General features: G+C 37.1%; 1 protein-coding gene across 2 annotated transcripts in view; it reads left to right on the top strand.

Moving 5' to 3' along the window:
- Positions 1 to 24523, top strand: part of srgap3 (SLIT-ROBO Rho GTPase activating protein 3) — a 113415-nt gene that overhangs the window by 13783 nt on the left and 75109 nt on the right. For both annotated transcript variants that reach the window (XM_046851047.1, XM_046851051.1), the window contains exon 2: positions 23181 to 23376. In XM_046851047.1, coding sequence (XP_046707003.1) covers positions 23181 to 23376 — 196 coding nt within the window. The remainder of the gene's footprint in view (positions 1 to 23180; positions 23377 to 24523) is intronic.

Consider the following 24523-nt stretch of genomic DNA (forward strand, 5'->3'; position numbering starts at 1 on the left):
ACCTCTCTACCACCTACTATGTACAATGTCCTAACATGTTTCCTACTGTGTTTTCACAGTAGTTTACACCTCTGCACCACAGTGTCAGTTAGTCTTGTGATATTACAGGTGTGAATCACACTGTCATCTGGATGAGTAAGTAACCTGCCCAGACTATACTACTACTGAGACTTTCAAACCGACCTCAATCACTGAAGACTTTCACTGGTATATCTGCTCTCCTGTAGATCCGATTTTTTCTGCATGTGGTGTACATTTAGCCAAAGTAGCCACTGACAAATATGCTTATTGACAAAGGATATTTGAATTTTGTTCATGGAACTTTTGGCAGAAACAATTTCCTTTATATGATTGAAGAATTGTATATAAAGTTTCTATTTCTTGGATATGGTGTGATTTGGTCTGATGTAAAGTAGAGTTCATTTATGATTTATCATTGGATTATACATGATGCTTTTTAACTGTGTATAGTTCCATTTAATGTTGTAGAACGTCCACCATATAAATAAATTCCTTTGTCCATCTCTCACCAACCTTTCTTTTTAAACAACAAAAATGAAATGAAAAATGCGTTCCACATTACTGAGGAACCAAAAAACACAAACGTTTCTGTTCTGAAGACTCTTATGCTGAAAAATGAACAAATGTTATAAAATATCTCTTCTATTAACATTAAATAAAATAATTTTGTGTTTTTTATGTTTACTTTTAGCTTTACATTATGTTGCACATCTGTCCTATAAGTGTAGTGAATTACTAATCACAACAGGGGGTCTAAAAAGTCAGAAACCAAGCAATTACAACCTACGCTCTGCATTTTAGATTATTAGAGGGACAGCGCATGTAGGACGTTTTGGAGACAAGGTGAGGGAGGCTGAGATGGTTTGGACATGTGCAGAGGAGGGACATGGGGTATATCGGTAGGAGAATGCGGAGGATGGAGCCACCAGGAAGGAGGAAAAGAGGAAGGCCAAGGAGGAGGTTTATGGATGTGGTGAGGGAAGACATGCTGGTAGTTGGTGTGAAAGAGGCAGATGTAGAGTACAGGGGGGTATAGAGACGGATGATCCGCTGTGGCGACCCCTAATGGGAGCAGCCGAAAGAAGAAGAAAAAGAAGTTATGCATCTTCATCTCTACACTATATCCATTTTCCTACAGCTGTTTTACTTATAGATTTTGCTCAGCAGATTTAGATTTAGCATATTTCTCCATGTTCCAATTCATTCCAGACTTTAGAGACATTTTCTTTTTTAAATATTACATATTAAACCAAGCACATTAATAGAAATAATTTGAATTACAATCACCAACATTTTCAGAGCTGCTGTTAGTTAATCAACAATTTTCATTTACAGCACCGTTGTTATTTAAATACAGTTTGTTCCATTACACTAAATATTTCCATTAGCATAATGATGTGTTAATCTATGACAAAAATGTAGATAATTTATATAAGGCAGTGTGCTAAAGGTTTGCCTTAGAAATGGTTGTTAGCTCAGCTGTACTGTAGCTGTGCTACATTCTCTCCACCTCCTTGCTGTACTTTGGGCAGTGAGAGTGGGCTAATCTTCATGAATAATTTATGAAGCTATTAGGATATTTTCCCCCAGTCACTGGTAATGTGTGCTGAAGGGAGATAGAGCTAATCTTTGGAAATAGGCTGTTTTGTAGCGTCACTGATTTTATTTTATCTTAGCATTATATCTCACCTTTCATATTTTAATAAGTTAGAGTATACAAGTAAATTATAGTAGTTTTGAATGAACAAGAACATGGCCAGGACCAAATCCAGAAACATGGCCACTCTTCCCACCATAACCTCTTAGGTAAGAAAGAATTTAAGGAAACTTAAGGTGAATGAGACAGTTTTTAAAGCTCCCTGTTTTAATTACAACATCTGTTGACCGTACAGGCGTGTGGCTTTGAAACTATAGCCTGAGATCCTTAATCTTTTGTCCACAGAGTGATACTTATTGCGCAAGCTTCATAATCAGGATGCAATGTGATTGGCTCTTTGTCTTTCTGTGTAGTGTATTACATACAGGAAAAGGAAAATTAAAACAGTTTACACAAATTAAAGAAAAATGTCTTTTTTTTGGTGAGTTTTAGTGCCAGTAAAATGGCCTTTTACTGTAAATACTGTTCTTGGTGGAATTTAGTGATGAAAGCTGCCAGACTTTTGGCTTGTGAGACTATAAAAAGTTTGGGTCTATCCTACCTTAAGACTTTTGAGGCATTTCTATAGTATGGACTACTTTTATTAGGAGTAGGGTAAGAATTCTTTTCTTTGACATCTCACTTTGTTTGACGAGAAGTTCAGATCGAGGCCTGCTGGCTTATCACACTATGACACTGCAGTTGATTGTTCTGTAGACACTGCATTATGCAGCAAAGAACTGTTCTGCCACTTTTCTAGTTTACTATACACATCAGTCTGATAGTTATGCTACCTTCAGAAATTCTTTGACAAATCTCTTATGATAGGTTGAAGTAATAAAGAAAAGGGGAAGTGTACCCGACACCAGCAGTGTGAACAGAATAATCTCCGGCTCTGTGGCAGCAAGACAAAATAGCTGTGGGTGAACTTCAGGAGTAATAACACATCACCAACTCTGTTTTTCATTCATAAGGCACATGCAGTGTTGGTGTAATCATACCACTTGCTTGGAGAACACATTAATGATATTATGAACTAGGAGGACAACTTGAACCCTATTCATGCAGACCTTTATTTAAGAAGTGCTGTTAATTGTTGTAGCTCTCATTCAGTTCACAGTAATGGCTGTGCAGTTTTTTGCAGCTGTACTCTGGTGCAGGAACCTGGATGATAAAGAGGACTGACTTAGAAAAAATATTAAAAAGATGAAACTAGTGAAGTAAAGCCTGGATTCTCTGTGGACCTTGACAACTCTGCTCATTCATTAAAGAATGTGCAGCTCAGCAGTATAGTCACTGGTTCATTATTCCAGTGTATTAGAATTAGGTACAGGGGCTATTAGTGAACACTAAAATTTGACTTTGACACTTCATGTTTTAACATTGGAGCACTCTAGTACAATGTATCATACAAAAATCTGGAAGAATTATGAATTGCACCAAATCTGAATAAAATGATCCTCCTTTGCACTGTCTCACATTAATAATACACTACATAAACAAAAGTTTGTGGACACATGATAATTAGATTTGTATGTGTTTTTTGTATATTTCATTCCACATTTAGTCCCTATTTGCAGTCATAATAGCCTCCAGTACTGGTGAGCAGGCCTAGGGGTGCAGGCGGCATTCCAGTTCATCCCAAAGGTGTTCAGTTGAATTAAGGCCAGTGCTCTATGGCAGGCCACTCAAGATCCAGGCCAGCCCATGTGAAACATATCTTCATGGAGCTTGCTTTATGAACATGGGCCTTGTCATGCTGGAACTGGTTTACATTTTCAATACAATAGTGTGCCTTCAATTATGTTGTAGTAGTTCAGGGAACTTTGGAAATTTCGTCTTAATACTTTTGTCCATATAGTATAGCATTATTCTTCTATTTGCTGTTATAATAAAATCAACTGTTCTGGGAGGGCTTTCAATTTCTACTACATTTTCTCACACATCAGTGGCAAAAAAGCATTATTGATGTATTTACGGCTTTTTGGCAGACGCCTTTATCCAGCGCAACTTACAATTATCTCATTCATACAACTGAGCAGTTGAGGGCCTTTCTCAAGGGCCAAGCAGTGGCACCTTAGTGGTGGTGGGATTTGAACTCACAACCATCTGACTAATGCCTTTTGACTTTATGGACATTACCTCGTGCACAAGGGCATTATCATGATAGAACAGAGACATTGCCATGCAGCATTATACAAAGACATACAAAATGCAAATATGTGCTACAATCTTTGTTTTAACAGTTTGGGGACGAACTGTATATCTGTTTAATGGTCATGTTTCCATATACCTTTGGCCATAAAGTGTAGTTAATATGAGTTAACTATATTAATATATTTGCTGCATGCATGCACAGGCACCACTGCTTGTCCATTTACTTACAGTAGTGTTGTCTGTGCTTAACGTTTTTTTACAGAGATGCTTTTATAATGTTGAGGATAATGGGGATAATGCGTATGTGTGGCTTTACTATTAGGCTTATTACTTAGTGCACATTATGCAGTTCTGAATGCAGTTTTAAATTCTCTCTCTATGTGTATCTACTTGACACTCACAGCCAAAGAAATGTTCTTCTGCAAGTAGCCTTCAATGGCTATCCAGAATGAAATCCCCCCAAAATGTACAGTTGCTATTTTTTTAATTACTAAATACCTGTTTGTACATTCTTACATTTATTTCTTTGTATGTTTTATATCTACATATTAAGACACTTGCTTATACATTATATTATACATGCAGCATTAGAAAACGCAAAGCTCTGCAGTGTTGTGGGTGGGAACGTCTCGCTGTCCTCACATCACTCTCTCACTTTTTCACTCACATCACACCACACACCATTTTTCCTCAGAGAGCACAGCCTGTGTTGCCGTAGAGACAGTCAGCGTGGAGACAGCCATGACTGATGGTTTTGGTTCCAAACGGGCGTGGCTCTTGTTCCCTGATGGGGGTCATGTAACACACAAACAGATATGCTCATGATGCTCCAGTTGCAGAGGGAAAAAGAAGACTAGACAAAAGGCTAGAAATAACACTGCTGCCATGTGTGTGCTTGTGGTTGTGTGTGTGTGTGTGTTGTTACACAGTGGTACTCACTAATTTTAGCCAAGTTTGGGTCATGGTCACTCTGATATAGACTTTCACAGTCTTATACTTGACTCCTGAAACGGCGTGTGTTTGTGAGTGTGTGTGTTTGTGGCTATTAAGCTGGGTTAAACACTGGAGCAGACAAAATGACTGTAGTCAGCTATTCTATTCTTTTTTTTATTCTTAAACCCAAAATAATGAGACCTAGGTATAGAGAGATGGTAAAGGGAGAGAGAGAGTAAGAGAGAGAGAGAATAATCTGTGCTACAGAGATGGCAAGGCCTGACCACAGTCAATTGCACTTAGATAAATCAATAAAATGTGCTGCCTCAGCTCCTCTCTCATCTTACAAAGGGTGCTTCTCATGCCACTTTATTTCATCTGAATACTCTGAGCTTTCAAGTTTCGGTTCAGCTCTTGCTGCAGTAAAGATAAGAGTTTCACAGTTATCAGTCCCTGCTGCCATTTAACATTGGCCATTCTACTAATTGTCTTAGAAACCCTCTACTGCATTTACTTCAGTCGAAGCGCTTTATTTACTTCCAACAAGCTTGCAGACTGGATCTGAGCGAAAAGTCAAAACTAGATAATGACTCAGACGTTAACAGGTGGCGAGTGGTGACTTGCTGTTTGTGTCCTGTTCATGTCCAAAATCAACATTTTGTTTTAGCGAGGCTCTGTAGTGTATTGGGTCAATACTAGAAACAACTATGCCAATCAAAGTCTCCAGAACTGTGGTTCTCCAAGGTGCAAGGTAAAGTTAATGAGCTAATTTCCTTAAACATTTTTACAAACTGTCCCTGTAACTACTAATCCATATTTAAAAAAACAGATATGAAATGAAATGTAAAAATTTTTAATTTCAATTATTGTTATTTTTGCTTTACACCATTTCTTTAAACCTGCATTAGACATTTTCACAGTGTAGCATGCTCTGTCATCCTGTCTTTGCAATAAGTGTGCACAGTTCTATTTTTTAATCCCACACACACCCTCTGCTGAATGAATTTTGCCCAATCCTGCCTGCTTTTACAGACACCCTGGATCAATCTTGCTCGCTCCCGCAGTGGTTTTGTAGCTTATCTACTACTAAACTTAAGGAGTTTTTTCGTTGTGGTAGATGCATTTTACTTTGCTATAACAATGAAAATGGGTCATGGCTATTCTCAGTCTGCATTCTTGTTATATTATACATTATAGTTAAATAATGTATGATGTGCGGCCTCTGACATCTGACCTGACTTCAGAATGAACCTGCACTTATGTTAATTATGTAACAATCATTTAAAATAAGCTTAGACCCACGTGATTGCTTGTGAATTATATTAACATATTATTAACGTTGCCAATCCATCCACTAGGCTTATGATATAATGTGTGATTAACCATTGTCCTTTTTTCCCCCTATCTATTACTGACAGATTATATCAATACATGTAGCTTTACCACATGGAGCACCCAGAAAGGGGTGTGGCCAAAACATTGGAAGCTGTTTAATAGTCAGCTGTAGCTACAATCTCCAGTGCTTAGGCACTTTTTTGCACAATTGATCATTAACAAGGACAAGATTGCTTGCACAAATGAAGTCAGACTGTAAATAAACATAACATGATAGATGTAATAAGGTTTGTACAGTTGTGCATGTGAGCAAGGTACTTAACCTTTTCCATGTCACAAATGCCATATCACTGTTGGCCCTACTTTCCTGACCCCAACTTCCTAATATGTAAAGAAAGTATCTTCAGTGTGCTGTAATGCTTCTTCTTCGACTACTTCTTCTTGCATGTGCTTTGTGGTGAACTAGTGCACTACACACTAATTCATTTAGTTATATTTAAGGTCATCCAGAACAAAGATGTTTTGTTGTTTGAAGTCAAACAGCAGATTAGTTTGTAAAGGACACAAAATAGGTGAGATGGAAACACATCTTCCATGTGGCAACACAATTCAGTGGTGGCTCGTTCATTTTCACAAATGTCCCAAATTTGACTGTTAGGACTTTCTTCTTAGCAAAGTTTCAGCTTCTGACAATTCTAATGAATTCACAAACACTTGGTATGGATGCTGTAAAAAAAAAAAAATGATCAGGAAGCTTTTCAGACAAATTTTAGTAAGTAGGAAGAGTTTAAGGTCAAGGCCATTTTCTGACCAATTTCAAAACAACTGCATCCTGTATTACACAACTTTCACCTGGTGCTACACTGTGTCGGCTCTGCTCCGAGAATTGAATTTGCTCCTTGAACTGCGAGTGCAGTGGCAATTCTTCAGTATCTAATGGCTGTAATGGAGCAAACACGGATCACTCTGAGCATATTTTCTCCATAATGGAAGTTTCTGTCTCGGTGCAGCGTCAGTAAAAAATTAGGTTATGGAATAGTGATATCATATGACTGCCAGTCAACACTGTAGTCACACTGAGGAACTGATGCCACTAAAAGATTATAATGGCACTTTGTGCTTGTGTGGAACAAATTGTTATTTAAAAAGGGAAACACTAACCTAAGAATCCTTGTCTATTACAACCAGTAAAACACAAATCTCTCGCTTTTAATAGTATTCATAATGATAAGCTCAAGAGCAGAAATTTAAGAGGACTTTCTTGATGTTAAAGATTTCTGCTAAAAGGTTACTTTTATTTAGTGTAAGAGACATTAATCTTTTTGACTCATTTTAAATGTTTATGGATCTGAAAACGTGCCTGCTCTATTCTCACTTCCTCTTGGTTTTGGGGTAGAAGGTCTACTAATAGATACCCTGGGCCTCGATTGCCGAACATAATGAGCAAGCGGTAATGGAGCCTGTGGGGGTTGAACACTTTCGGTTTGAGATTAATTGTCTGCAATGTGCACCGTGTAGCCTTCTGTCTAAACACTGCAAAGCTGCTGCAGTGAGGCAGGTACTTGCCTGTGTGTGAGAGAGAGAATGAATGAGAGAGAGAGAGAGAGAGAGAGAGAGAGACTCTGTATGCTCACTGAAAGTGTAGGGAGGTTAACACTGGCAATGCAGAAGGAAGATTTTCTTTGATGAAATAACAATATTTAAAAAAAGATGACAAATAATAGATTTTGGCACATAGCAGCCTTTCCAGCAAAAGAACTTCAGAACATATTTAGCTTGTTATTTAATTTGCTTTTTTAATAAATGTAGTTGTCTGAATGGGTACCTGAAGGTGTTCCATTCAGGATATACTGTATTTCTGCCTCAAATCCACTGTTCCAAACATAGCTTCTTAGCCATTATGACCCTAACCTGAATAAAGAGTTAACTGAATAAAAGATAAAGATCGAGAGAGAGAGAGAGAGAGAGAGAGAGAGAGGGCGAGAGAGAGGGTTTTATCTAATATAATGTAAATTATTGTTTTATAATGTTTATTTTTGTTTCTTGGAACAACTGGTAATACGGCATTTCGGTTATTCGTTGAGTGCTGTTTGGAGAAACACAATACTGTAATCTGTAAACTCATACAATTGTGTTTGCTTGTTTCTTATCTTTAGTTCTTTGTTGTTCAGGTTCATGTTAGCATTGCTCCACTCTGCACAGTGTTTCAATTATTTACACTCACTGTAATTGCACAGAAGCTTGATGTTCCAGTTACATTGTGATGAAACAGCACCCAAAGTGGTCTGCTTTTGTTTGTGATTGTCTCTGTTAGTATACATTTTACAGCATGCATCATTGCTCTAGTTTAAAAGACTGCTCCAGTCAATGAAACTAGCCTTCTGTATTGAGCAATTTGTGACTTGTTTTCCATTATGCACACTGTCCTGAGCACAGACTATGTACTTTATAGTCACTCACCTCTTCAGTTCTGGTCTGGAGTCTATCCCGGAAGCACCTGAAGCAAGATGGGACTATATGTCAACTTGGGAGGTGAGAGGAACACCAAAGGATACAGAGAAAGCTTAAGTGGATATGGGGAGAATATGAGAGGCTCTGCATGGACAAAAACACGAGGTGACAGTTTGACCCCTGGAGCTGTGACACAATTGCTGTGTTACACGTTCACTCTTTCTGAGCATCTTTGTTGTTTTAGCCTGAAAATCAGTGTCATCTGTAGTTTTAGCAATTGACCTGTTTAGAGTGTGGCAGGAGAGATCATTAGGCGAACCATAATTTTTCAACCTCTGCTTATGTGTAGATTGAAATGATTTTTTTTTTGTTCCATTTTTTTACTTGTGCTTAACAAGACAGAATGGTACGTATGTGTACTATTGAGCCCTCTATTAATGCAGTTGTGTGCAATTGAACACCGATGTTTAAAGTTTGAATTAAAATCAATATGTTTGCTATTAGTTTGGTTTAGTTTCACCTGCTGCACATAAAAAACACAACAAAAGAAAGTGAAAAATAAAATGTATTCAAAAGAAAAAAAGGTAAAGAATTATTTTCCACATTTTTTAATCCATGTAATTCTTGCAGTCAGTTCAGGAGTGCTGCATTCCATACTCGGCATGTTTAATTCATTTAATTCAGCCTGCAGTTGGATCAGTTCAGGGTGGAATCACTTTCAGACAGCATTTAAAACTGCATTATGGTACACTTGGAACTGGACTACCACTCTCAGATGCTTTCAAGTCAGCTGTTTTTGTCCACAGCTGTCTGAGATGCCAAAACCAAACCGCACCACGGGCAGACCGAGGTAGATTTCCTTTGAAATAGACTATCCTCAACATATATGAAAGCAATTTTAGACACAGTCTTATGCTCATAGGACATAAGAGGTTTGCCTATGTGCCTTTTTATTCATTACAAATACAGAGTGATATTATTTGAGTTGTTTCCTTTTACACAGGCACTGACTGTATGTGTGTGTCCCAGCCATCAGCTGTCATTGTTGTGGTGTGTTCAAGTGTAACATTCTATTGAAAACAGAAGGCAATGAATGTTTTTTTCCCAACTGCATGTCTCTGTTCTTCCATTTCGTTGATGGTTGATTTTTTTTTTTGGGTTGTTGATGTATGAGGCTGTTGTATATCATTGAGATGTCAGCAAGATAAAGAAGTGCTAAGTCTCTCTTTACTTTTATTTTATACTTTGTATTTGTGTTTGCTCATGCAGCCAAATTGTAAGAAACAAAGGGCAATTCTGGTAAAATACACGGCCGTTAGTGGCCATCTAAAAATGTTATTTAATAAACATTTTTACAGTTAGCAAAAATATGTAAAGACAAATAAAGCGCATATATTGAAAAGCACTTTCTAATTCTTGACATTTGAACACTTCTGAAGTTAAAGCGCATTCACAAAGTCATCTAAAGCAATGGTTACAAATGTCAACCCAAGAGTGCATTACATTATATTGTAACTTTAGCTTTATCTATGGGTCATTACGAAACCTTGATACAAGATAAGATCTCAGTCTCAGGTGAGATGTACAGACATGATAACCAACATAAATATTTCAGCACACTAGACTTTTCTCTTATCTCACCTTATCTGTCCTTCGCACTATTCCTTCCATTTTCTTCACACCATGCCATTCATATTTTACAGCGTAATCTCTCGTCTTGCACCGAGCATGTTTACAGCGTTCTGACAGTCACACTGCATCCTGTGTCCTGCTATGCAGCTGCATGGATTAAACGATATTGTCTCGAGGTCAATGTAGAGCACTTCTTTTTCTCCATCTTCCTATCCAAATTTAGATAAGCTTTAATGAGCAATGAACAATGACCCCCTACATTGATTAAGCATGATAGGAGCAGGAGCTGTACTTCTGTTTATTGATTCATAGTGGAAATAATTGAGAAATTACCATCTGATCTCAGTCATCTGACCAGAAAAGTCTGACTCAGTTCAGCGCCACCAACTGGGAACTTATCATCCGACCAGTGTGATTAGTTCTATGTTTGATCAAGTCAGAATCTATCCTTGTACATCTCTTTCCTTTTTTTATTTCTGCCCCCAAAATTTGTGCTTTTTGTGGCCTGTAGATGTCCACATGTGTGTGGGACAGTTTTACGCCATTGCTACAAAGACAATGTTTGACCAGTCTGACATATAGGGTACAATGAATTAATAATATAAGACAGGACTTTTGATCTGAAAGTCACGATTTTAACTTGCAGCACCAAGCTGCCACTTCTGGGTGCCTAAGCAAGGCTTTTAACCCTATAGGTGCTCAGTTGTATGAATGAGACAAATGTAAGTATCAGTGTATCAAATGTAAGTATCATGACATAATTGTAAAAGTAGTGTTTCTTTGTTCTCTTCATTCTGTAAGCCAGGGCTCTCCATTCTTTTGCAGACAACAGACCAGTTCCATTTTGAAAATATTCTTGTGGACTTCCTGGTTGGGTGTGTTTCAATGCTAGGTTGATTATAATGTCTCCTAAAATGGCAAAACACTATAAATGTCTATAGAGTGTCATGTCAATAGACATTTTCCCCTAGTAACCAGGTCACAACTTTCTGGTGACTTGGTAAAAACTAAGCTATTTAAGCTAACTTCAATAGCTTTTCCATAACTACTATGTGTTTGAGGACTTTGCTATAGAGTGACAATATAACTTATTCATTATTATGCATAATTAAGTAATCACTTGCGCACCTTATGTTTCTATAGTTATCTGTTTTTTTGAAGCAGGTTCTCCAAATCAAATCTGTAAGCTTATAAAGGCCAGAAACATTAGATGGGTGTTGGATGTCAGATCACATTTGCTGTATTTTCCAGTCTATCAAGTGCTGTAGACATGTGATGCTGACTCAAGCAGCACAGCTTTTCTTGTGAGCATCAGTAATAGGAAAATGTTAGCAATGATTGATAAATGAAGGATGTTACATCAATTAATGTCAGCCCTCATTACAAAGCATAACATCTTCTAGAACTTAAGACATATTGTTCTTTAATGTAATGGATTCGTTTTTTGTTCAAACTGCATTTACAATATGATTTATAATCATGTTTACAAATTTTTTATTTATACATACTGATTTATAATGGTTTGCATTAAACATGTTACAATTTAAATATGTAGAATTATAGATTTTTTTTATAAAGTGCACCCAGAAAGTATTTACAGCTCTTCACTTTTTCCACATTTTGTTGATATAAGCTTATTCCAAAATAGATTAAATTCATTATTTTCCTCAAAATTATAAAAACAATACCCCATAATGACAATGTGAAAGAAGTGTTTTTGAAATCTTCAAATTTATTAAATATAAAAAAATTAAAAAAACAAAATCACGTAAATAAGTATTTACAGCCTTTGATCAATACTTTATTGAAGCACCTTTGGCACCAATTACAGCCTCAAGTCTTTTTGAATATCATGCTACAAGCTTGTCACACTTATTTTTGGGCAGTTTCTCCCATTCTTCTTTGCAGAACCTTTCAAGCTCCATCAGGTTGGAAGGGGAGCATCAGTGCACAGCCATTTTTCAGATCTCTCCAGAGATGTTTAAACATGTTAAAGTCTGGGCTCTGGCTGGGCCTCTCAAGCACATTCACAGAGTCGTCCTGTAGCCTCCCTTTTAACTTGGCTGTGTGCTTAGGGTCGTTGTCCTGTTGGAAGATGAACTGTCGTAAGGATGTCTCTGTACATTGCTGCATTCATCTTTCCCCTTTAGCCTGACTAGTCTCCCAGTCCCTGCCACTGAAAAACATCCCCACAGCATGATGCTGCCACCAACATGCTTCACTGTAGAGATGGTATTGGCCAGGTGATGAGTGGTGCCTGTTTTCCTCCAGACATAACAGTTGTCATTTAGGCCAAAGAGTTCAATCTTTGTTACTTATTGTCTCAGTCCTTCATATGCCTTTTGGCAAACTTCAGGCAGGCTGTCATGTTCCTTTTTCTAAGGAGTGGCTTCCATCTGGTCACGCTACCATACATACTTGATTGGTGGAGTGCTGCAGAGATGACTGTTCTTCTGTAAGGTTGTATTCTCTCCACAGAGAAATGCTGGTGCTCTTTCAGAGTGACCATCGGGTTCTTGGTCACCTTCCTGACTAAGGCCCTTTATCCAGATTGCTCAGTTTTGCCAGGTGGCAAACTAGAGGAAAAGTCCTGGTGGTTCCAAATGTCTTCCATTTATGGATGATTGAGGCCACTGTGCTCACTGGGGCCTTCAATGCTGCAGAAACTTTTTTGTACCCTTGTGTGCCTTGATACAATCCTGTTTTGGAGGTTTACAGGCAATTCCTTGGACTTAATGGACTTTCAAAACACGTCTTTAATGTTGGCATAATGGGGTTTTGCTTGTAGAATTTTGAGGAAACTAATAAATTTAATCGATTTTGGAATAAGGAAGTAAGATAAAAAAAATGTGGAAAATGTGAAGCGCTGTACTTCACAGCGAATACTTTCCGGATGCACTGTATTAAGTTTACTAGATAAACACAATGTACTTGCTGCATGTACAAATGTGTGTTATATAATATTTGTTTGATTGGTATATAAGCTTTGATTAATACTGGTGTGCCATCACCACTTCAGTGGGCATTTAATCCTGCTGCTAGTACATCACCACATCATGTTAAAAAACAGCAAACAAACACATCAGTCAGATGTGATTTGATAGAGCGGTAATTATTATTACTGTATTTCTTTGTGTTTTTCCACATTTATATTATATATTATATATTTATATATATATTTATTATTCAGAGTAAAATTGCAGTTGTATCATAAAATATATAATTAAATAAAAAGTATACAGATTTATACATAGCTTGTTTGCCCTTCGGGAATCAGACTTAGTTTCTACCTGTGAGAGCACTAGTAAAAACTAGTACAATTATTATTATTTTTTTCTAATTTAATACAGTAATTTCTAAAGTAAAATCTTTGTAATGCTGAAATGAAATTCAGAGTTTTAAAATATTTTATTATCCATGTGTAAATTTATAATCCATTATACATCTAATCCAATGGAATATCATCTGATCACACGCTTTAATAGAAACGATTGGGCATGAGGGAAATCTGTCTATTTGTTTTGTATTTGTTCACGAAATGACTTACATTTAAAATTTTGACAGAGGAAATGTTATATGAATATTATCATGAATATTATAAAATCACACCATTGAAGATTTGTCAAGATAAATGTCAAAGTTTGTAAATAAATGTGTCAAATAAAAAAAATATGATATGATATGATATGATACAAGAACAGTGCTATTAGACACTGAATGTGTTTAAATAGACTTTGGACATGCAGCAAACGAGAAACCATTAATGCATGATATTAGCTGTAAATCCATTCTTCCACTTTATCTTCTCCATCGGTAAGATTGTCTGATTAGATCATTGTTCTCAGGGGATCATCAACCACTGTCTAGACACATCATCTTTTTCCAGAAAAGGTGAACAACTCTTTGAGTGTTGGTATAGATTTGGCAAGTGAAGTATGGCGTATTAGGTTACACTAGGATGGGATCATTTCATATCAAGAGCAAAGACGTTTTGTTTCGGCTCAGAAAAAAAAATCGGTAAACTAGTATGGGTGAAGGGAGATTTGAATGCTAACACATCCAAGACATCTTATACAATTGTGATTTGGGACAGTTTTTAGAAGAACCACATATGGCTGGAAAAGTACTTGTCCCAATACTTTTGTCCGTATAATGTAGCCCAAAAACAGCACATCCTAATAGTTAGTATGATATTTATTTAAATATAAATTCATTTGTAAAATAAATGAATAAAACTCCACATGGGGTTATAACACTTATCTTGGGAATTCCTGATATACATTTTGGCTTGTGAAACAACAATTTAAATAGGAGAAAAGCTCCCTGATTATGTACAATATACAGCCAAATGTTTGCTGACATCCACCTCTCACACACACGTACTAGTTGGACATTCCATTTTAGATTTTCGATAGATAAGTCGAGAAAATATAATCAATTATCCTCAATTTTATAGTCCCTACACTGGCTACCTGTTAAGTTTCAAATCGACTACAAACTACTACTACTTACTTATAAAACACTAAATGGTTCAGCTCCCATTTATCTTTCTAGTCTTCTAACAGGCAACAATCGGTCATGTTCCTTGAGATCTCAAAACTCCGGACTTCTAATAGTTCCTAGAATAGCAAAGTCCACTAAAGGCAGTAGAGCATTCTCACATTTAGCTCCTAAACTTTGGAATAGTCTTCCTGACAGTGTTCGGGGCTCAGACACACTCTCCCAGTTTAAGTGCAGATTAAAGATGTATCTTTTTCGTGGGTCCTACACATAACCCACATAACATTATAACCTTGTGCTCCAGTACGTCTGATCACATGCACATTATCAATTTGTGCTTGTTAATATCATGAACAGCTGCTACGCTGCTTCTCTTTTTTTACCCATCCCAAAGCATCCTGAGGTTGCTCCAGCCCCAGTCATGTTCTACCTCATGAAGATTATAGACCTTTAAAGAAGTAGATAACGACCCACAAACATCCGAACCATCTAGAGACGTACCATCGCCATTTGGATCCCACTTCATGTGGTTTGCACATTGGACCTCTTTGAGTGGTTAAAGGCTCTTGCATAGAGAAGCTGGTGTTGTATCTATGATGACCGCAAATGTTGAACTATTTTTTGAGTAGCTCAGTCGCTCCTGGTTCCATAATCTCAAATGACTGTATAAGACTGCAGAAAGGACATTACTCATAACCATACACTCCAGTGCTCATGTTAGTTCTCACTCTCCAGTGTACTGTATTGTTTAATGATTTATAATCATACTCTTGATATCACACAAATGAGGATGGGTTCCCCTTTTGAGTCTGGTTCCTCTCAAGGTTTCTTCCTCATAAAATCTGAGGGAGTTTTTCCTTGCCATAGTCACCATGGCTGCTCACCAGGGGTAAATACACATCGCTTACCTTAACTCTTAAAATTCTGTAAAGCTGCTTTGAGACAATGTCTTTTGTGAAAAGCGCTATAGAAATAGACTTGACTTGACATGAGATTTAGTTTTAAATATCCTCTATTCTTCTGTCAAGGTTCCCTGGTGGTCTAGTGGTTAGGATGCAGTGCTCTTACCCCTGCAGTCCGGGTTCGATCCCTGGTCAGGGAACCAAACCCCAGGCACTCGTAGTGCTGGTCCCAAGCCCCAATAAATGGGGAGGGTTGCGTTAGGAAGGGCATCCAGCGTAAAAACATGTGAAAAATCAAACATCTGCTGTGGTGACCCCTAACAGGAGAAGCTGAAAGAAAATTTCAGAGCACATATGTGTGGATTTGCCATCATTCAGTGACAGGTTCTTTTTATATATGTTGTATTAGTATTTGGACAATGCCCTTGTACTTTATTTCACAGTGGCTCTGCGTACGGGTTGGCGATGCACTGTAATTCAATGTGCTGTTGTTTTATTGTTGCCTTGTTCTCCTTTTTTGGCATGTATTGTACTGTGTTGCATTGTTTACACAGGTTTCGACCCTTCCACTTTATATACTCCTGTGTGGAGGTATGCTAATGTGGAAGTTAATTCTGTGTTGTCCCGTATAACTGTGTTGTTTTTTGTGAAACTATGAAACTTACTAACTGTATATGGTGAAGACATGACAATACAGCCACTTGATATGACTTAACTTGACAAGTCAGGCATTTGGGACATTGTCACATAGGAGCATGTATGGGACACTTGGTTCTTGTAAAGGAACATTTTAAATCTACAGTAGGCAACTATATTCTATAATATTATAGCGTTCAAGTATATGGTAACAGTAAATAGATAGTAAATAGACAGGTGTCAACAAGAGAGTCAGTGTCGATCTTCAGCCAGTTTCTTAAAACAGCTGTGACGTCGAAGCTCATACTGTAGTAGCCTTGATCTTCCAGGTCAATACAAATGGTAAAGAACATATATAAGTATTCTAAAGGCTTCCTAACACAAATTTACAAGGCATACAATGGTGACATACTGTGGTTCTGTATCCTCCTGCCAGTACCACTATTTCTCTGAGCTGAAATGTTGTAGGGGGAGGTACACACGGTATAATTAGAGCTTTGCTTAATCAGACCACAGTATGAGGTGGAAATCCCTTCTATTAAAGGTTAAGCTTATGTCTAATTAAGCTTTTATGTATTTTTGGCTTTTATTGGCTCCACTATCTTACCTTGCACTATATATATAGAGTCATGTCTTATTCATAAGCAAACATTCTAAAAGAACAAGACATAAATGTTCTATTTTTTAAATGAGTCATCCTTTTTGTATAATATATATATATATATATATACATATAAACTTATACACATTTTCAATAATTATTTATTTTCTGTTTATAGTTTGAGACACTATACAATACTGTAGTAATGTAATTATAATGCAACAAATTTATAGTTCTATCCCAAATGCGGAAACGTTTTTGTAATCTAAAATGAGCAGTATTGGATCTTATCTTAGAAATGGTACAAGTTACTGGTATGGAAAAGAGTACTGTAAGTGTAGTGTGCATGTGATTGTGTTCTAAATAACTGATTGCTCATGCACATGGTCTCTGCAAGACTTTCAGGGCTCACTTACAACGTGACCTAATTTTTTCAAGCCCGCCCGCGAGTTCTCGTGCTGCTGGTGGTTTTGAAGTCCTCTCTTTATAAGAGCAAGTCTTGCCTGCCATTCATGCGAATCTATGTCAGATGGTTCAGGGGCGTTCCCCTGGGCTGTGCTCTTTTTTTTGTCATCGAATACATGCAGAGAACAGTGAAAGAAATGGTGAGAGGAAAAAAACCCAGATAAAACGTACAAGAAGTCATGGAATGTTTAAAAGAATGGCATCTCCTGAGCTGTGCTTCAGTTTTGCAGTATGTGTGGTGGCTGAAAAGGGGCCAAATGTTTCTAAGTCTCAAAGGCTATATCTCTCTGTGTCTAATGGAATGGGCTAGGTTTCAGTGGTTAACCTAAGATTGGGGTGTGCTACATAAGCAATGGCTAGCCAGCACAAAGAAACAAAGAAATATAAAACACTCTATCCCTCTCAGCTTCAGGGCTGTGTTTACCTTTGAGCCAAATGTCTAGTTCCCTGTCATCACAAATAGCACTCATTTCTACAGTGCCTGAATGACTAGTATGCAGTTGTAAGACAAGTTTGTGAATCTTTTTTGAATTTTCTGGATTTTTGCTTTAATCTGATCTTCATTCTAGATATAATAGATATAATAAAATACATACACATTCACCCTTAATAATTCAAAGTATAGAAACCATTTTAGTTAATCAGAGAATCATTAGTAAAACCAGCAGAACATTCTTTAGCAGCCTAGACCTCAGCCAAACATTTTCTGTAGCTGCTGATTGACTAGCTCAACAGTGAGGGGAAATGCTTGACTTGCTGAAAAAACGTTTTCATTATTATTTCTGGATTTTTGGAAAAAAAAATTTATGAGCAGCTCCTACAGGGCCATATTGCAAGATCACAATGAGGTCTTGACACTAATCTCAATGAATCCTTATTTATTTGATCTTGGCCAACATTTTTTATTTTTTTGGAACAGCCAGCTGCTGCCTCTTAGACCAATAAAGTAAACTGCTCATGTAACATCACAGGAACTGTAACACACTTGAAGAAAGGCTCCATCTGCCCTCTTGTGCATGCATGTGCTGATAGACACCCATGACTGGGTAGTGCTGCCTTGAATGAAAGGGGACAGCCCTACTTCCAAATCATAGAACATGGCCAGTTTTACACTTTTGGACTCCCAGTCATAAGTAATTGTAAAGCCATCAGAATTTTGAACTTGATCTGTATAATACATATAAAGCTTGTAATAAAAAGTATAAAGGATAATAAAGCAAAGGTTTTCTGGTTACTCCTGATTCATTGAGTCTTCAGTGGATGCAAGGTGTCCAGGCTAAGAGACACCAGAACCTTGTTGAGGTTGAGATCAAGGCTTTGTGCAGGCCGCTTGAGTTTTTCAGTGCTAGCCTTAGCCAACTGTGTTTTATTGATCTTTCTTTGTGCACACAGGCATTGCCGTTGAACAGGTTCAGGCCCCTTAGTTCCAGCTACATAGGAAATTTAAATGCCAGAACATACAATGACACTATATAGTTTGGGCTAAACTTGCTTATGGGTGTCATGCTTCAGGTCTCATCAAACCTTTGGCCATGTAAAGAATCTCCATCATATGTCACAGCTGGGCAAAAGGTGTATATATTGGTAATGCAAGGGCATTATTGGGAAAAAAAGCTTTCCAAATAATAAAAGCTGTTCTGATGCATGTTTACATTTTAAAAAAGACCACCTGGATGTTCCTCTTGAATAACATTCTGTTAACAGATTGAGGGAGAAGCTGTGTTTTTGTGCAGGTTTGGAAATAAAATGGTAATACACACCAACACTGAAACCTCAGTGGGCAAAATAAACATTTTTAATTAAAATAAAACTTGTCTATTACAGGGAGTGCAGAATTATTAGGCAAATGAGTATTTTGACCACATCATCCTCGTTATGCATGTTGTCTTACTCCAAGCTGTATAGGCTGGAAAGCCTACTACCAATTAAGCATATTAGGTGATGTGCATCTCTGTAATGAGAAGGGGTGTGGTCTAATGACATCAACACCCTATATCAGGTGTGCATAATTATTAGGCAACTTCCTTTCCTTTGGCAAAATGGGTCAAAAGAAGGACTTGACAGGCTCAGAAAAGTCAAAAATAGTGAGATATATTGCAGAGGGATGCAGCAGTCTTAAAATAGCCAAGCTTCTGAAGCGTGATCATCGAACAATCAAGCGTTTCATTCAAAATAGTCAACAGGGTCGCAAGAAGCGTGTGGAAAAACCAAGGCGCAAAATAACTGCCCGTGAACTGAGAAAAGTCAAGCGTGCAGCTGCCAAGATGCCACTTGCCACCAGTTTGGCCATATTTCAGAGCTGCAACATCACTGGGTGCCCAAAAGCACAAGGTGTGCAATACTCAGAGACATGGCCAAGGTAAGAAAGGCAGAAAGTCGACCACCACTGAACAAGACACACAAGCTGAAACGTCAAGACTGGGCCAAGAAATATCTCAAGACTGATTTTTCTAAGGTTTTATGGACTGATGAAATGAGAGTGAGTCTTGATGGGCCAGATGGATGGGCCCGTGGCTGGATTGGTAAAGGGCAGAGAGCTCCAGTCCGACTCAGGCGCCAGCAAGGTGGAGGTGGAGTACTGGTTTGGGCTGGTATCATCAAAGATGAGCTTGTGGGGCCTTTTCGGGTTGAGGATGGAGTCAAGCTGAACTCCCAGTCCTACTGCCAGTTTCTGGAAGACACCTTCTTCAAGCAGTGGTACAGGAAGAAGTCTGCATCCTTCAAGAAAAACATGATTTTCATGCAGGACAATGCTCCATCACACACGTCCAAGTACTCCACAGCGTGGCTGGCAAGAAAGGGTATAAAAGAAGAAAATCTAATGATATGGCCTCCTTGTTCACCTGATCTGAACCCCATTGAGAACCTGTGGTCCATCATCAAATGTGCGATTTACAAGGAGGAAAACAGTACACCTCTCTGAACAGTGTCTGGGAGGCTGTGGTTGCTGCTGCAATGTTGATGGTGAACAGATCAAAACACTGACAGAATCCATGGATGGCAGGCTTTTGAGTGTCCTTGCAAAGAAAGGTGGCTATATTGGTCACTGATTTGTTTTTGTTTGGTTTTTGAATGTCAGAAATGTATATTTGTGAATGTTGAGATGTTATATTGGTTTCACTGGTAAAAATAAATAATTGAAATGGGTATAAATTTGTTTTTTGTTAAGTTGCCTAATAATTATGCACAGTAATAGTCACCTGCACACACAGATATCCCCCTAAAATAGCTAAAACTAAAAACTACTTCCAAAAATATTCAGCTTTGATATTAATGAGTTTTTTGTGTTCATTGAGAACATGGTTGTTGTTCAAATTAAATCCTCAAATAAAATTAATCCTCAAAAATACAACTTGCCTAATAATTCTGCACTCCCTGTATAATGAATTCTTAGACAAAATGAATGAACACATTTGATGAGTAATTAATGGACCTTGTGCACTCATCACAAAGTAAAAGTAGATTTTGAAGCTCTTCATATCTTTCAGCCTGAGCAAAGACTTTTTACTGAAAGCTCTGGTTAGCAGTACACTGTTTGTGTAACATGAGTTCACTCAAGCAAGTCACATGTATTCCAGCTACAGTACATGACATATCATTGCACTTACGATTCTCATATTTCCCCCAAAAGGGAACTATTGTATGTCAATCATGTAGCCATTTTCCCAGGTAATATAACATTTGATATAATTTTGTCATTTTACAGTACAACTATATAAGCACAGTATTGTAGTTGACTTTTTGGTAGATTCTTCTTGAAGAAGAACTTCTAGGTCAGCATGGTGGTGCAGTGGGTAGTGTTGTGACACACAACTCCAGGGCCCCCAGTTCAATCCTGAGCTTGGAATACTTTATATTATTACTCCTTTATACATGTTTACAGTGTCCCAGTAGGCTTTTACTGGGTACTTCACTGGAATCCTTCCATCTCCTAGAGTACATGCTACATGTGAATGTGTTTGGTGATGGCATCCAGGGTATGTCCCTGCCTCATGCCCAGTGCTGCTGGGATCTAGCTCCAGCATGGCAGTGCCTAGGACAAAATGGTTACTAATGATGAGTGAATAAAGAATCTTCTTACAAAATATGCTCTAAAAGATGGACTTATGTATTATGCTAGGTGATTTTGCTTTATTTAGCTTCAACCTTAGAAGCAGAGCAATGAAATATAGAGTGCTTTTTGAAGCTGTATTACAAAGCCACTTTAAAAATGAATCATGAATGAGTTTTTATTCTTTGAAAGCAGCAACAGGGATGTGACTTTCTTTTATAGAATATAGTGATGTTGGATTTCTCTGTGGCCATGTTAGTCTTAAATAATAAACACAAAGCTGCACAGTATAGGACTGTAGAATGGTTGTCATCGAGGCGTAGCTGTGTTCTTTGTTGTAAGATTCATGACAAATCTCATCTTATCTGTAGGTAGCGTGATGATTTTACCATGCCCACCAAAAACATACAAAATAAATAATACATTACTGGCTAGCATTTATTTGGGTAACATCTAGCACAGTGCTTAAATTGATCAGCCCTAGAGAACAATCAGGCATGATTAATTAAAAACCCTGCTGTTTTTGTTGTGACAGGTTGTATATGACAAGGTCAGCAATATAAGCACAGAAATAAATTCATTAAAAAGTCACACAAGTGATTGACTTTGCTTTTGTTATGCTTGTATAAAGGATTATTGTTTCAATGTTACATGCACAGGCTTTTTTTTTTTTTTTTTTTTTTTAGGAAGGCAACAATAGGTGCATAAATATTAAAAAGCGCAGAACTTTTTTTTCGTAGTGCTTAAAAAAATGCTGATGAGAGCAATAACAGTGTCATTTATTTACAACAGGTTTTTCTATTTGAAGTATTTGAAACGTTTCATTTAATAGAAATCATTATTGATGCAGCAGTGTACTGTAGCAATTATCAGCTGATAAAGCAAAAGCTTAGCAAAATCAGCAATCATTTGAAAAATACCACATGTTGGATAAATGCTATTATACATTGCTAGCCTTATATTTATATTTATATAAATCTTAAGTAAGAAGTCACATCATGCCCAAATTTTCTTTTTAAGAGTACCTGGGTCAAGCAAAACATCATATATGGAACATTTGATCACTGGTTCACCAAAGGGTTTTACTTTCTTACAAGACTGTGGAAGTGGTGTTTGATCATGCAATTGATCACACTCCCACGTCCACAAAGACTCATTTTTATTTCAATATATAGCAATAAAATGCCACAATAAGAATTTTAAATTAGTGAGCAATACCTATAAGCTTCCTTGCATTTTAAGCCATTAAGGAAGATTTTCAGCCTGCTGATTCCAACATAGCTGTCTAGACACAATGCTCCCTCTAAAGGACTATAATTCACATTCAAGACTTTCCTCATGAAAAAACAGCTCAAGGGTCGATCAATTAAAAATGTATTAACTATCCTTTTGGGCAAGTAAAAATGCCATTTCTATTGCTCATTGTCTGCGTGAAAACCTGATTCGACTTAAAATTTATAGCGAATGCTAATTATTAATTTGGGAAGTTAGTACATTAATGCAGACAAAGAGAAACAAATGAGATTATGAATTCTTTGTGTTGGGATAGTCATTTTTTTTTTTTATTATCTCCTGATGCAGCTTGGATATAGTGTTTGTAACTTTGGCTGTGAGCTTTGCTGTACAAACTTTATTTAAGTCTGGCTAATGTAAAAAAGGATATTTTTGTCTAGACACTAAAAAGTGATTTATCCACAGTGCATTGGAGTAACACAATTTTTTTTTTTACACAAGAATTTTTTTTTTTCATATCGCAGCTAGACTGATCATTCTTAGATGCTTTTGTGGATATCGGTCCAAACATGTAGTTCATGTTAAGGAGTTCATCCTTTCTAACGATTTTAATTGTCTGTGTTTTAGAGATCCGTAATCAACTGGTGGAACAGTTCAAGTGTCTGGAGCAGCAGTCAGAATCTCGGATTCAGCTGCTGCAGGACCTACAGGAGTTTTTCCGCCGTAAAGCCGAGATTCAGTTGGAGTATTCGCGTAGCCTGGAGAAACTAGCTGAAAGGTTCTCGTCCAAGATTCGCTCCTCCAGAGAACATCAGCAGTTCAAGTAAGCCCAGGGGTGGGGTGTGTGTGTGTGTGTGTGTGTGTGTGTGTGTGTGTGTGTGTGTGTTCTTTAATTGTGCTGATATATGTGTATGTCTATGGGTTTTATGAGGATTATAATACTCTGCAGAGAATGGAGCTCTTACAATTATTATATAAGTGCACATATCTAAGCTGATCTTTATAAAACATTAGTTACATGATTTATATAGATTATCAAGAATGAAGGCTTCACTAAACATAAGAATATATTTAAATTGCTGTATGTTTTATACTTTTTTCTTCAATATATTTGTAATTATGTACCATAAGTTTTATATTTGACATATATTGATGTATTGCCATGTAACATAGCCCACTATTGAGTCACTGTTATTTAAACAACAAAAGACGACATTATGGACCGTTTTTGATATAATTTTTCTTTTAGCACACTGTTTCTTTTTGTGCAACATAATAATAGGTTTACAAGTTTCAATTATTGCCTCCTGTCTTCCATTTTGGCACTTTTGTAGAAACTGAGAAGCAGCCAGAGGTATTAAAGTGTGAAAGTACATGTTCGGTGTAGATAAATAGCTGCTTCACGTCAGGTATAAAAAGTCAGTTTATTGTTAATTATAATTACCGGTATGTGTATGGGTATTCATCAGACACGACTTTATAACTGTGACAGGCTTAGCCCTTTGGTGTATGGGGCGTGTGTTAATCTTGCTTTTCCTATGTTTTGTGCTTACAAATTATTTACATTAATAATGCATTGAAAGAAGACATTTTGGTTAAAATCACATTTTAGGAATCACAAAATCAATACAGAGCATCAAACATTAAATTCCAGCTAGCAAGATTTTAAACATCCATTTCTGCTGGGTTTTTTAATCTATTTTCATTTGTATTATTGTAAAAAACTGCAATTTCAGTCCTTCTTTAACTCTTCTAAAACTCAGCATAATTCATCCAATAAACTGCATTAAGCTAAACCATTTGTAACCATTGATCATACTGTGTTTAAACTATTCAAAAAGATTCTCACAATCACTGCTTTTGTTGTACCTGTTTTGAAATGGATAGAGTATAACAATTCTTATATTTTCAAATGTTCATCATAGTTTATGTAGCAGGAATATACTGTGTTTGTACACTGTATTCTTGTT

The sequence above is a fragment of the Silurus meridionalis genome, chromosome 1, assembly GCF_014805685.1.
Source record: "Silurus meridionalis isolate SWU-2019-XX chromosome 1, ASM1480568v1, whole genome shotgun sequence".
NCBI lineage: Eukaryota > Metazoa > Chordata > Actinopteri > Siluriformes > Siluridae > Silurus > Silurus meridionalis.